The following is a 12,944-nucleotide window of genomic DNA, read 5'->3' on the forward strand; positions in this document are numbered from 1 at the left end:
TAACCAAACATGTTATTTTATTGTCTGAAAAAGTAACACAATCTCCCAACTGGGTTTATCACATACACTACCACAACGATGAAACACCATTACTACACAAATAGGGACTTCTTTTCAAATATTATAGACATTACAAAAAGATCCCTCATATCTTTCAGTTTTCTTTTGAAGTTATACTAAGCATGGCAGATTGATTTCATTTACAGTATGATACTGTACACTGTCACCATTTAGAAACAATGTTGTCTGACGTGGTTCTAAAATCCATAATGTTAAGGGAAGACATTTCATGGTCATTTTTATTTCATATGAAATATTTTACAATATAAACAAAGCATCCGTCTTGGATGGACTTAACAGCAACCAGAGGCCAGGCATTTCAGTGCAAACATGTTTTTTACAAGGCAGTCTTGGCTGCATTACTCCCTTTTGTCTATCAAAAACTAATGTGATAAAAAAAAAGGGAAATAAAAAAAGATTACCAGATGAAGGAGGGGTGTGAAATTAAAACAAAATTTCAAAAATGTGACACATACCCAAAATGCATCCTCTGACAAAGCCTTGCCAAGTAAGGGAGGTCATGTGTTTGTATTAATGTCCATCAGAAACCATTCAAAAGGTGTATTCCTCACTAAACTGAAATATACTTCTGGACTTAAATCATTGTTTTGTTGAACTGTTTTGAGAAAGAATCTATTTATAGAGCTGACGTTATGAGTTGCTTGCTCTGTCTAATGCGGCTCTCTGATGTACATCTATGATGTCTAGCAATGATATAAAATTACCATTTAATATATGAGGCTCCTGTCTTTCCACAATCTTCATCCCACCTCCAACTACAGGGTCTAAGAGGCTGTTTGGACCCTAACCACTGACCTCTCAAATATTTGGTGGGAAACTGAAAACAATACTATTGTAACCAGTATTGCCAATTGCCAAAAGCAGATGAACAAGTTTTGATTTGGGCTAAACATTTCAGATTGGAGGATACCTGACATGATTCATTTTAATATACTGTATCTGATGAGGTGCTTGTTTATACTATAGAATGTAGTCCCTTGATTTCCGTCTAGATGCATTTCCAACAAACTAGAGTTGAATAGAGTTACTCACTGGGCGTGAAATCATGAAGCAGATAAAGAAATATTTATGTAAAGGGGGCAGCAGAGAACTGAAAATGGCTTCTTACACAAATCGGAGGGAAAACAAAATTGGGAATGTTTTGTAGATGTGGTGCTAGACAGATTTATACACAACTTGCAAATAAGTAAAAGACACTTCTGTCAAAAACTGAGAAAAATTGAGTTGAAACTACAGCACTTAATACTGATTACTTTAGAATAAGTCCTCTTAGTTACAATGTCCGCCGCTCCTTGTCAACATTCACAGAGAAGAGGCTGATAGCGCTGTGTTCCACAGGCAAAGAATCCAAATCTGTACACGTCCCTACCTTGTTGTTACACAGGTGGTGGAGGTAGCTAGTTATGTGCATGTATGTGGGGTTTAGGGTAGTTTGCATGGCTGATTGCAGGTGTGTCTGTGTGTGTGTGTGTGTGTGTGTGTGTGTGTGTGTGTGTGTGTGTGTGTGGATAATAGTCGAGTGAGAGGGACTGAGCTGAAAGTGGTTAACAAGAAGTCCCACAGGAGGATATCCACCTGAACACTTATCATAAAGCAATGAAACTGCGGAGGGTATGGGAAAAGAAGCAAATAAAAGATAAAAAGGGAGGATCACCACATAATAGCACCAATGGATGTGACATGAGCTCTGCTCTTTTTCCCAAATCTCACGAGTCACTGCCAGAAGGGACACGACCGTTGGTTCTGGTGCATTGAGATGGCACGCCAAACAGTTAAAGCCATAGTCCAAATGTTCAAAGCAAGTAATTTAATGTTTAATTCAATCTTGGAAAGGGGGCCTTTGCTAATGGATCGGAGCCTTACTGTATATAACACAGGCAGGTCCAAATCTAATGTAATCTATGTTCAGCTCTGACATTTGAGAGGAATGATAAATAACAGTGGAGCAAATTATTTGTACATACTTTCACTGAATCAGTTGTTCCAACCTAAAAGAAGCATTTATTGAAATCATGAAAAGGTTGAGAATATCGTGAATATACATATCATGTGTTGGCTGTGGCAAAATTTTTAACCATGTCGTCTGCTGACCATATTTTGCATTTAGGCCAGGGACATGGCTTGAGTGATGATCAAAACCAGCTCAATTCCCAAGGAAAACAACAAAACAAGCAAAAAAAAGGTGAAAATAAAACACCATAGTGGTCTGGATTCAACTCAAGTAAGAACATTTTTCAAAATAAAAGTTTTATCAGAGCAGCAAAAGGGCCGAGTCTCTGAATCCCACTGGCCCAAAGGAAGAGAACTGTATGACCTTTCCTTGGAGTGTTTTGGATGTTTCGGACACAACACCCGTGTTCCCGCCATTGCGATTTCCAACATCTTCCTCCTTTCGTGACAACAAACAGAGCCATCAAGCTACACAGAAGACAAGCATGTTTCCAAACCAACAATGACATCCACAAGTGTCCTGGTTCATGAGACTTGGTATCGGATTCACACTTGGCGCAAAACAAACACCTGTTTTATTTCAAAAGGGAATGAACATAATAAAAATATTCTACATCTGAATTAAACTTAGACGGAAATTAAATTGAAATCATTTATATTTTTGGCTACCAAGATTTAGGTTTTATTCCCTTAAGAAACAAAGACTGGTGAAACGATCCACAGAAACATGATAACAGACTAACTTATGCTTTACCTCTTCTTAGGAGAGTTAACTGTTCATGACCTGAGATTAAATATGAACTTTAATGAAACAGGTTAATTCATTACGTAGTGTAAAGTTGCATACAAAGTAATTGTATGCGCAATAAGTTTGGGTAAAAAAAAAAAAATCAATAGTCCTTTTTCTAAAAACAGAAATAATAATCCTTTAATTTCAGAACGAGATCATTTTTTTCCACTAATTCAGTCTATGTACTTGTTTTAATAAGCATATGAGTATGATTCTTATTGTTTCACCAATGCAGCTAACAGTGTCATGACAAATGAGTTTATTTTTAGGAATATTATACAGCTTTATGAATCATGAATTAAATGTTGCTTAGATGAGAGCTTTTATGCCTCATTTTTTAAACTTGTACTGCATACCAATATCACAAATCTTTAATACCTTTGACCTGCACATCAGCATCTATTTCTTAATGCGTGCAAACTTAATCCATTGGCTGGATGATCTCTAATCTGTGACTGACAAAATATACTCTTGAAAACAAAACATTGTTAAATTACCAGTTACTTCAAGCCTATTTTGAAAATAACGGTTGATTCCGACTGCAGAATTTCCTGATTAATTGCTTGTCAAGGTAAATCCTATGATGAGAAATTTCCTTTTCCATTTTTTCCCTTTTTCTCTTTTTTTGCAGTGACCTTTGATGCTGTGGGAACAGTCTCTGGAAGCCATGCCTGTGGGTTTAACAGTCCCCATGTAGTCGAGGTGCTTGATGGAGGGTGTCACCCAACCTCCTGCACTTAGGCACCCCAACGTTGCAGATCACCCTGACCCTACGTCAACCCAGATGGGCCCATGTCAGACGCTGGTGATGGAGGCAAGGCAGTTGGGGGATTTCTGCAGTTTCTCAGGTTGCGTGGTAGGGGGCTCTGGGATTGCACGGAAGCTGAATGGGGGGCCGATGCTGGTGGTACCCATGTGGCCTGGACTCAGGGCCGGATTCTGTCGCCGGTTACTCTCCACGATGCTTGAGGTGTTAGACGCCAGACTCTCCCGTGTGCTGAAAAAGTGGTAGATGTGGGAAAATGACCAGAGAAGAAGAAATGGAAAGAAAAAAAGAGTGGGGTTTAAGACAAAATAACAGATTATTTCAGGGCATGAAAAATAATATATAAAGTCCTCAGAAGGAGAAAACATAGAGCCTATGTGGTTTTACTCTGGTTTGCTGGATTGTTTAGCTGTACCAAAATGCTATAGTTCTTTATGACAATATGACAACAATAAAATTACTATAACAGAAGCACTGATAGCCAACCATAAGAAAGCAATATATAATATATATAAGAAAGAATATATTTTTATATTGAAGGTAGAAGTGGTTCACCAAAAAATAGTCTTAATTTGACTGTATTCCACAGAATTTTCACAGAACACAAAAGGATACATTTTGAAGAAGTTTTCCCTACTCTTGTCCATGCAATTACAATGAGCAGGTACTAAAGCTTACACAATTCAAAAAGGACACAAAAGAACCATAAAAGTATCTATCTGATAGTGTATTATGATAGTGGGAAACCGACTGTAATTTAAATCTTTATTCACTTAAAATTTTCACATAGCTCTCCAAGGTGAAGCATGAGAGAAGTAGCAAATGTCATATTCATAACTAAATATTTATTTTGAGTAAGATCTAATTTAGTTTTCTGAGGCATGAAAGTTCAGTCCCCATTCTCTGTAATTATATGAAAAATAGCAATCAATATACCTCATTTTGTGTGCCACGGTACAAAGTAAGTCATACGAGCAAGTCAATTATGACACATTTTTGGGGAAAACTATTCCTATTAGCTATTGCAGATAGGATGTTTTAACATACTGCATAGAGAAAAGTGCAGAGTTGTTGTTGTTTTTTTTGCATGTCCCACTCCATGTAATTGCATTACTACCTCACATCAATCACAAACTAAATTGTGTCTATGCACAAGAGCTATGCTGGTGTTTTTCCAGGAGCTGTGGAATGACATCATCACTAATGTGATGAGTCATCCAGAAAATAGTGAATGATTTTGTGTGTGACTGTGTGTGTGTGCATTTTTGTGACACATCAGGATACAAATTTGTATAATGACATGGGTATGACATAGGTATTACAAGGAGAGGGTGACTTATGAGGACTTTACCCCATGTCCCCATTTTTCAAAAGGCTTATAAATCATACAGAATTAGTTTTTTTGAGAAAGTAAAAATGTGCACAGTTTCCTGTGATGGGTAGGTTTAGGGGTTGGGTTGGTGTAGGGCGATAGAAAATACGGTTTGTACAGTATAAAAACCATTATGCCTATGGAATGTCCCCACAATTCACAAAAACAAACGTGTGTGTGTGTGTGCACGCATAAAGGGGCTGCTGGGCGTCTTAAAATGAGAGAATTGTTGCAGTTTGTCTCGTAATCTTTTTGGGGCTATTTATTCAGAGGCAAACACCAGACATACAGACTAAGCTTATGGAGCGGACAGAGCACAGTCACTCTCAGATAAAAGGTCTTAAAATGTGCGTGGGAGTGCCAAAATAGCTCCATCACTACGTGACTGCCTGGGCCACAAATTCTGTATATTCAAGGCCCTTTACTTTTATCATCAATACATGGCACTGATCGTATAAAGGTATGTTGCATTACACACATTTTCAAAACATTACAAATTTAATGCAAAGTTCAGCTTTCTATGAGTTTGCTTTTAAGAACTGGCATATCAGTCAAAGAATGAGGTCAGAATGTCATTATTAGGTCAACATTTTTAGACACCTGGATCAGCAAGTGCAGCTAAAACACAAACTTGCACTATACTGAAAGAAAAACATAATATTTTGGCAGAAAATTATCAGTATCTTTTCCGTTAAGTATACAGACATTTCCTTGAATGATAAAACAATGCAATGCATAGTTCAAAATATGGGCAAAACACCTGTGAAAAATCAATACAGAAATTTCCTTCATATTGACAATGTACATTGCCCTTTATTTTATGTGCCTTTATGTGAGTATATTGTATTGTAAGCAGTTGAGGCAGCACATGTGCAGAACATGTAGGCTCTCTCAGTTATTCTACTCCTGCCATATCCCTCTGAATGAGTCATACAGGCACAAGGGGTCTATTTTTAGCAGCTGAAAAAAGTCCTCACCCTCTCACTCATAAAGGGCTTGCTAACACATACACAGCCCTGGGAAACCCACTTAAAGGCTGTCTGTGCTGGTTTGAGGCCTTGACAAAGGAAAGGGGAGAAACCTTGCTATACACCTCAGTATAAGACGGGATAAGAAATGTGTTTCTTGCAGCTATGTGATATATATAAAAACTATTAATTTTTTTGATTCCAGCACATCCCAAATAGTAAATAATTTTATGACTTTGGTAATAATAAAAAGAACAGAACAGAACCTAGAAGAATGGCAATAAACTGATGCACTAAACAGTGGTTCACGATCAACAATTGACAATGTACACTCAAATATGAGTTTTCAATTGCAGCATCTTCTGTCTATGAAGTGAGTACTTACCGAGGGGAGTTAAACCCACTGTCTACAGTCACACTACTGCTGTCCATGCTGTCCAGCCGTGCCGAGTGAGCCGTCTTTTGGCTGTTATTATTCTCGCTCTCCTTAGGGCTAAGCAGAGTCAAGTTGTTCTCAAACTTCCGCTGTAAATCCCGCTCTTTCTCCCGTTCTAGCAACCACTGCATGGTCCCACCACCTCCGCCACTATCTCCGGCCCCTGCCCGCCCCTTTGTTTCTGTTGGGGCCGCCTCTTTACGGGAGGCCTCTTCTCCCTCCTCCTCATCGTCATCATCTGACACGTTGTAATAGTCAAAAGCAGCTTCAGATGTGGAGGGAGCACCCTGATCTGTGCCTGTAGGTGCTGGGGCAGAAGCAGACAAAGGGGTGGAGTTAGGTGGCTGTTGGGTCTCCAGAGTGTCAAGGACCTCGGATGATTTCATGTGCGGAGTCTTACGCAAAGTGCCTGACTTTGAGTAGCCACTGTCCACATAGCTCACAGTCAAAACATTGTGTGGCGGTTTGAACAAAGTGTCCTTACTGAAAATCTCTTTCCTCTTGTCCACCCCGCCACCAGTGCTACCACCACCTCCCCCGCCCCCTGGGTCAGTGTTGTGTTGGTGCTGTATCAAACGTCCATTGGGCATAGGCTCAGGGGTCTGGCTCGGTGTGGGTTTGCCAGAACCGTTGTGCCCCTTGGTGGAGGAGTCCTCTTTGTACTCCAAGGGGTGAGGAGACGTGAGGTGCGGTGTCTGCCGGTCAGCTGGAGAGCCCTTGCGGATTCCGTCAGATGGGGTTAAAGTGTCATGATCAGATTTGCCCAGAGGCAGCGGGGCAGTAAGGATTGTTTCATTTGATGTATTGCACTGAAAGTAGTCATCAGCCAAAGGCTTTGGCGACAGGGCCTTTAGATCACTATAGGCTGGGAGGCTGTCCCTGCTCTTGTTCCGTTCTAGAGGACTACAGAGCCTCGATTCATCCAAACTCATTTTGCCCATATCAAGTACAGACATTTCAGAGCTAAACTTGGCAGCAGAAAACATGATGCATGAGTAGTGCGGGGCCTTTTGGGAGGAGGCCCTCAGCGTCCCATCGTCGGTATAGTAGCGGCTTCTGTCATCGGGACTGCGGTCGTAATCCTCAGCCGTGCCAAGCGTGGAGCTCCCACCTCCCAGCGGGCCCTTGGAGTTGTCCATAGAACGCGATCGCTCTTTAGCCTTATCGGGCCGCTCATTGCGTGACTTGCGGTCCTGAGTGTGGCTGTGGCTCCGGTGCACTCTAGAATGTGATGTCCCACGTGAAGGCTCAGGGAAAGGCATCTCTGTCCGCCTCTTTGCAAGCTCCCCTGAAACATCCCACTCTGGGGTGACAGGAAAGTGTGACTCAGCAATGTTGGGGTTGCTGTGGACAAGATAGGCACCACCGCTTCTGCGTTCCATCGTGTACATTCCCTCTCTTGGCGAGCGTACCAGAGAATGGCTGAAAAAACGGTAGTCCCTCTCCAGGCTGACTGCTGGCAGGTCCAGATTGGAGCCCTCTGAGGGGTCTCCCCGAGAAGCTCGCGTCTTGCTGTGCGAACGCGACTTCCCGTGTGGCACACGCCGGTGACCTCGGCTACGGCGACTGCGGGCACTGTGCTGTGCGGATGAGCTGGCCTTGCAGCGCTGAGCTCGTTCCTCTTCCAGCCGCTTCATGACAGCTGTGTGACGGGCCACGTTCTCCACTGTCAGGTCTGGGTTGATGCGGCGGATGATCTCCATCTCCACCTCACGAGGGATTGCTGCAGCCGACGGTGTGTCCTCGTCCCTCAAGGGCCACTCTTCTGGAGGAAACTGTGCTGAAAAGGTGGCCAGCTGTTTGGTCTTGTCCTTTTTGAAGCTCAAGCGGAACAGCTTCAGCCCAAACTTCTTCGACTGCCTCTCACTGCTGCCCCCACCACTGCCCTCCTTCTTCTTGGTTAGCGTGTCTGTCTTGTAAGAGAAGGTGGCGGTCATGCTCTTGCTCTTGTCGGTAGGGTCAGGTGGGTGCTGAATGGCAGGTGGAGGAGGTGGGGGTTGTGGGTATGAAGGGGGATCTCCTTTGGGTTCTTTTGGGGATTTCCTTTGAATTGTGGAGGTATGAATGCTGGGCACCTCATCGCGGTAGGCATTGTAGGAGTCGCAGTGGTTCTTAGGATTAGGCCTTTCTCGTACACAGCCAGAGGTGGAGGGAGTGATAGTTCCAGACTGTGGTGATGTGCATTGCTGTTGAGGTGGTGGCTGTTGCTGTTGTTGCTGTTGCTGCTGTTGTTGTTGTTGTTGCTGCTGCTGCTGCTGCTGCTGTCGCTCTGGATGCCGCTCGTCCAGGTGGTACCACTTGCTGTTGGTGCGGATGAGGGACGGGGTGATGAAGTAGGTCTGTGGAGTAACAATGAAGTAACCTTCTGGTGTGGGATAGATCTTTCTCTCCCGTACCAACATGTTCAGTGTGTGCCGCAGGATCTCTGGACTCGGAGTGGGTACACCTGAAGAAAATACAATCATATGTAAATTTCATAATAATTTTCAGAGCGCAAACTAAATTCAAATGCTGACACAATGTTTTCTATTTGGCTAACATTTGTGATGTGATAATAATACATCTTCAGTCAATGCCAATTAATTTTTCAAAGGAATAGCTCAACAGGCAAACACTTAGATGTGGGGGGGTTGCAGATTAATGGGTTCATGTTGATGTCATCATGATCCAGAACAACTCTGACATGCCAAAAGTAGGATTAACCTTAAGTAGGTGTGATCACACAAATAACTACAGAAGGCAGATCAAAACAAGAGCATTGGTTGCTGATTTATGTCACCACCAATCACAACACACCAGCCATTACCTCATCTTTCATCATCACGTCTGTAAGCCCCTCAATGTATTAACAAGAGAAAAACTGCCATTGTGTGACTTACCAAAGGGGTTCTCCTTTATGAGATTTACTCATGATTTACAATGAAAAACTTTAAAAAAAAATACAACATAATAATAATAATAATAATAATAATAATAATAATAATAATTATAATAATTCTTAATCTGGGAGAAACTACCAAAACAATTACCAGCACACTCAAAGACAGACATCAGATTTGTGACATGACTCAGTACTGTGGACGTTTCTTTGAGTTGAATATCACGTTTGTAAACTAAGTAAACATTGTCTATAACTCACAGACAAGGCGCACCAACAGGGTAGACTGCACTACAGGGTACATGGTGTCCTCGCTGCACTCAAGTCCTCACTTCACCCAAATCAGCTTTTCAACACTCTCAATCACAGAAACACACACATAACGGATAAAGGAGCAGATAAGCTGTAACTAGTCAGGGTTAAGTGTTGCCTGCCATTACATCATACAGTGGTAGTTGCCATACCAACATGACGCAACCCAAAGCCTCTGTTCCTTTTTTTCTTTTTTTCCCCACTCCTTCTTTGAGGGAAAGCAGACAGACTATTCAGGTGAAGTTTGCAAACTTTGCACTTCGATTGACTGATTTCTCTGAACATAGCTGGGCAACGTAAGCTGTACAACAGGGTCATTCTACAGATATTAAAAATAATGTTTAATAAAAAAAACAAAAAATAGCTTTGGACATTGAGCTGTTTCTGAAACTGTAAACTGTTGAAGTTTCCCATGGAAAAAATTTACACCAGTACCATGAAATAATATTAAAGGGGTAGTTCACCCAAAAATGAAAATTATCCCATGATTTACTCACCATCATGCCATCCCAGGTGTATATCTTCTTTCAGACGAGCACAATCGGAGATATATTTAAAAATATCCTTTCTCCTCAAAGCTTTATAATGGTTGTGAATATGGGGCCACATTTTGAAGTCAAAGAAATGCATCCATCCATTATAAAAGTAATCTATACGGCTCCAGGTGGTTTAATAAAGGCCTTCTGAAGCAAAGTAATGTGTTTTTATAAGAAAAATATCCATATTTAAAACTTTATAAATTCAAATCTAGCTTCCGGCGGACTACTGTACGCATAGTGCGCAAGTCGACCTGTGCCAAATGAGTAATCCTCTGACGCAATATATGACGCAGGATGTAGGAGTAGCTCAAGCTTAGATGCCTCTTGCGTTTCAAACAAATAGGGCTGGGCAACAAACTCAAGCTCTTATATCGAAATCCTCCAACATTTCTCTTTAAAAATGATCATTTTAGACTTAATTTGAGACGTGTTTTATTTTGCTCTATACTCTGCGCTTGCGCGTTCGTCATTGCGTCATGCGTCACTCAGGTCAGAGGATACTCTTCCATAGCAAATCGATGTGTACGGCCGTCTGCCAAAAGCTAGTTATTATAGTTAATAAAGTTTTAAAAATGGTTGTTATTTTTTTTTTTTTTTACAAAAAACCATCAATTTGCTTCAGAAGGCCTTTATTAACCCCCAGGAGCCGTATGGATTACTTTTATAATGGATGGATGCATTTGGGCTTCAAAATGTGGGCCCCCCATTCACAATCATTATAAACCTTGGAGGAGCAAGGATATTTGTAAATATATCTCCGATTGTGAAAGAAGATAGTCATATACACCTAGGATGGCTTGAGGGTGAGTAAATCATGGGGTAATTTTCATTTTTGGGTGAACTAACCCTTTAAGTGAGGTAGAAAATCAATTTGTATTGTCCACTCCAAAAAAGTCACAATAATCATATCCAACATTTACAATTAGTACAGAAACACAGTATTTTGTTCCAAAAACATTATTATAAAATGTATATTAAAATGTACATTATTCTAAAAACATTTTTATTGTGATGGGGTAAGAATATCTTCCTTTTCATTCAACAAATCAGAATTATGTTCAGTCTTACTTTACTGTAAATGCCTTGCCTGAAAAATACTGATTATGGATTTGACCAAGTGCTATATTCTCAGCATATGTAATGAAGCCAAAAAAATTATTTTGATGGTCTCTCTTGAACATTCTGTTGACTAAAAGTAACTTTGCAACTACAAGTCAACTAACTCTCATTAGAATATTAGTAGACTGTCTGCTTAATATAACACTTTATTGTGATGGTCCCCCAACAGACATCTACTGACTATAAGTAAATATGCAAGTAAATGTCAACTTATTCTAACCCTAACCCTACCAGTCTACTAATACTCTACTAACATTCTAATGAGAGATAGTAGACATCACTACTTATAGTCAACAGAATGTCTTAAAGGGACCATCAAAATAAGGTGAAACAAAAAATTGGGAATTTATCAGACACAATATTTTTTATGACAAGGATTATGCCAATAAAACTGGAAGTCTTTTTATGATGTTACATATGTAATTCCTAAAGTGGAAATTCCTAATGTGTCTATTATAAAATACTGTGAGAGTGTTTACAGCACTCGAGTGCATGTGTGTTTGTGTACATAAGTGTGTTTGGAGGGCTACCCGGGAAGCAGGTGGCAAGGTGCTCCATCAGCGCATCTTGTGTGACAGGCTTGCGGGCAGAGTTCATGGCTGAGATGGCCAGACACAGAATCTCTCCCAGTGGGATGAACTGAGACTGACTGATGGGTGACATACTGATTGGGGATACATCGCCTAGAGAGAAAGAGGGAGAGATAGAAAATGATGTTCAGTCCTACTTTACTAGATCATGTTTGTGTTGCATTAAAAAAAAGTTGACATTTATAGACCAACCAGTTGCCAAACATGCGAGCAATAAAATAAAAACCCCAAAGGATAATTATGAGTTCAAGATGTCTCCAATAATATTAATGTGGGACCTGTTAAGATGGAGAGAGAGAGAAAAAAGGAGGAGTTTGAGGCCAGAGAGGGGCGTGGAGGAGTTTTCAAGATGCTATACGGTCACAACAGTAGCATGAGGGTCATTCAGGGTGTGTGATCACGTGTTGCCAAATGTGACCTTATACTGACGACTCAGCGATAAGCCCCTCTGCCTGCGTAGGCAGAAAGACCCCAGGCCATGTGTCAATATTGATCCCAAAAAAGCACCCATGCATATTGGATTTACTAGAAACACAGCTCAGAGCAATCAAACATGTTATATCACATAAAATATCTTCACTTTTGCACCTTTTCATTAAAACTAAAATGCCCCTGGAATGACTTCTCAGTTATAATGGAATATAATAAAGAAATAAAAATTAAATACAATATTTGATATAATTTATCTATAACCCACTATTGTCCAGCTCATTATTAAAATAAGCATATCCACTATCATTTTTGCAGTTTGAAATTTAGATTAACATCAAATCCTTTCATATTGTTATTATACTGCAAATATAAACTCCATGTATTCCCAAAACAAAAGTTACAAACACTATGGGGTTTAATAGTGAGAACTGAGTCAGCATTATCCAAACCATGGCTGACTGGGCAAAATTCAGATTATGGATCATTTATACAGTTATTCACACTGAAATTAAGTTCAGTTCGATCAAAGGAGAGGATGAGATGAGAAATACAATGCATAGTTCTATACCATAGTTCATAAAAAGAAAAAAATCCTAAATTATGCACTTTATTGCTTGGAGATGATGTCCAAACTGATAAGCAGCAAAAGAAACACTGATCAAGTGTCTGTTCACGTGCATTGAAAAAAGCCAAAAGAAAAATCATATCTTT

The 12,944-nt window shown here is 40.4% G+C and overlaps 1 protein-coding gene across 2 annotated transcripts in view; it reads right to left on the minus strand.

The window, feature by feature from the left end:
- The window catches only part of stox2a (storkhead box 2a), a 58,078-nt gene continuing 45,134 nt past the window's right edge, over positions 1-12,944 (minus strand). For both annotated transcript variants that reach the window (XM_048196727.1, XM_048196728.1), the window contains exons 2-4: positions 11,742-11,894; positions 6,313-8,809; positions 1-3,818 (exon numbers count right to left, since the gene is read on the minus strand). In XM_048196727.1, the coding sequence (XP_048052684.1) occupies positions 3,617-3,818; positions 6,313-8,809; positions 11,742-11,894 (2,852 nt within the window). In that variant the 3' untranslated portion in view covers positions 1-3,616. The remainder of the gene's footprint in view (positions 3,819-6,312; positions 8,810-11,741; positions 11,895-12,944) is intronic.

Source organism: Megalobrama amblycephala, linkage group LG7 (genome assembly GCF_018812025.1).
Source record: "Megalobrama amblycephala isolate DHTTF-2021 linkage group LG7, ASM1881202v1, whole genome shotgun sequence".
In the NCBI taxonomy this organism is placed as follows: domain Eukaryota; kingdom Metazoa; phylum Chordata; class Actinopteri; order Cypriniformes; family Xenocyprididae; genus Megalobrama; species Megalobrama amblycephala.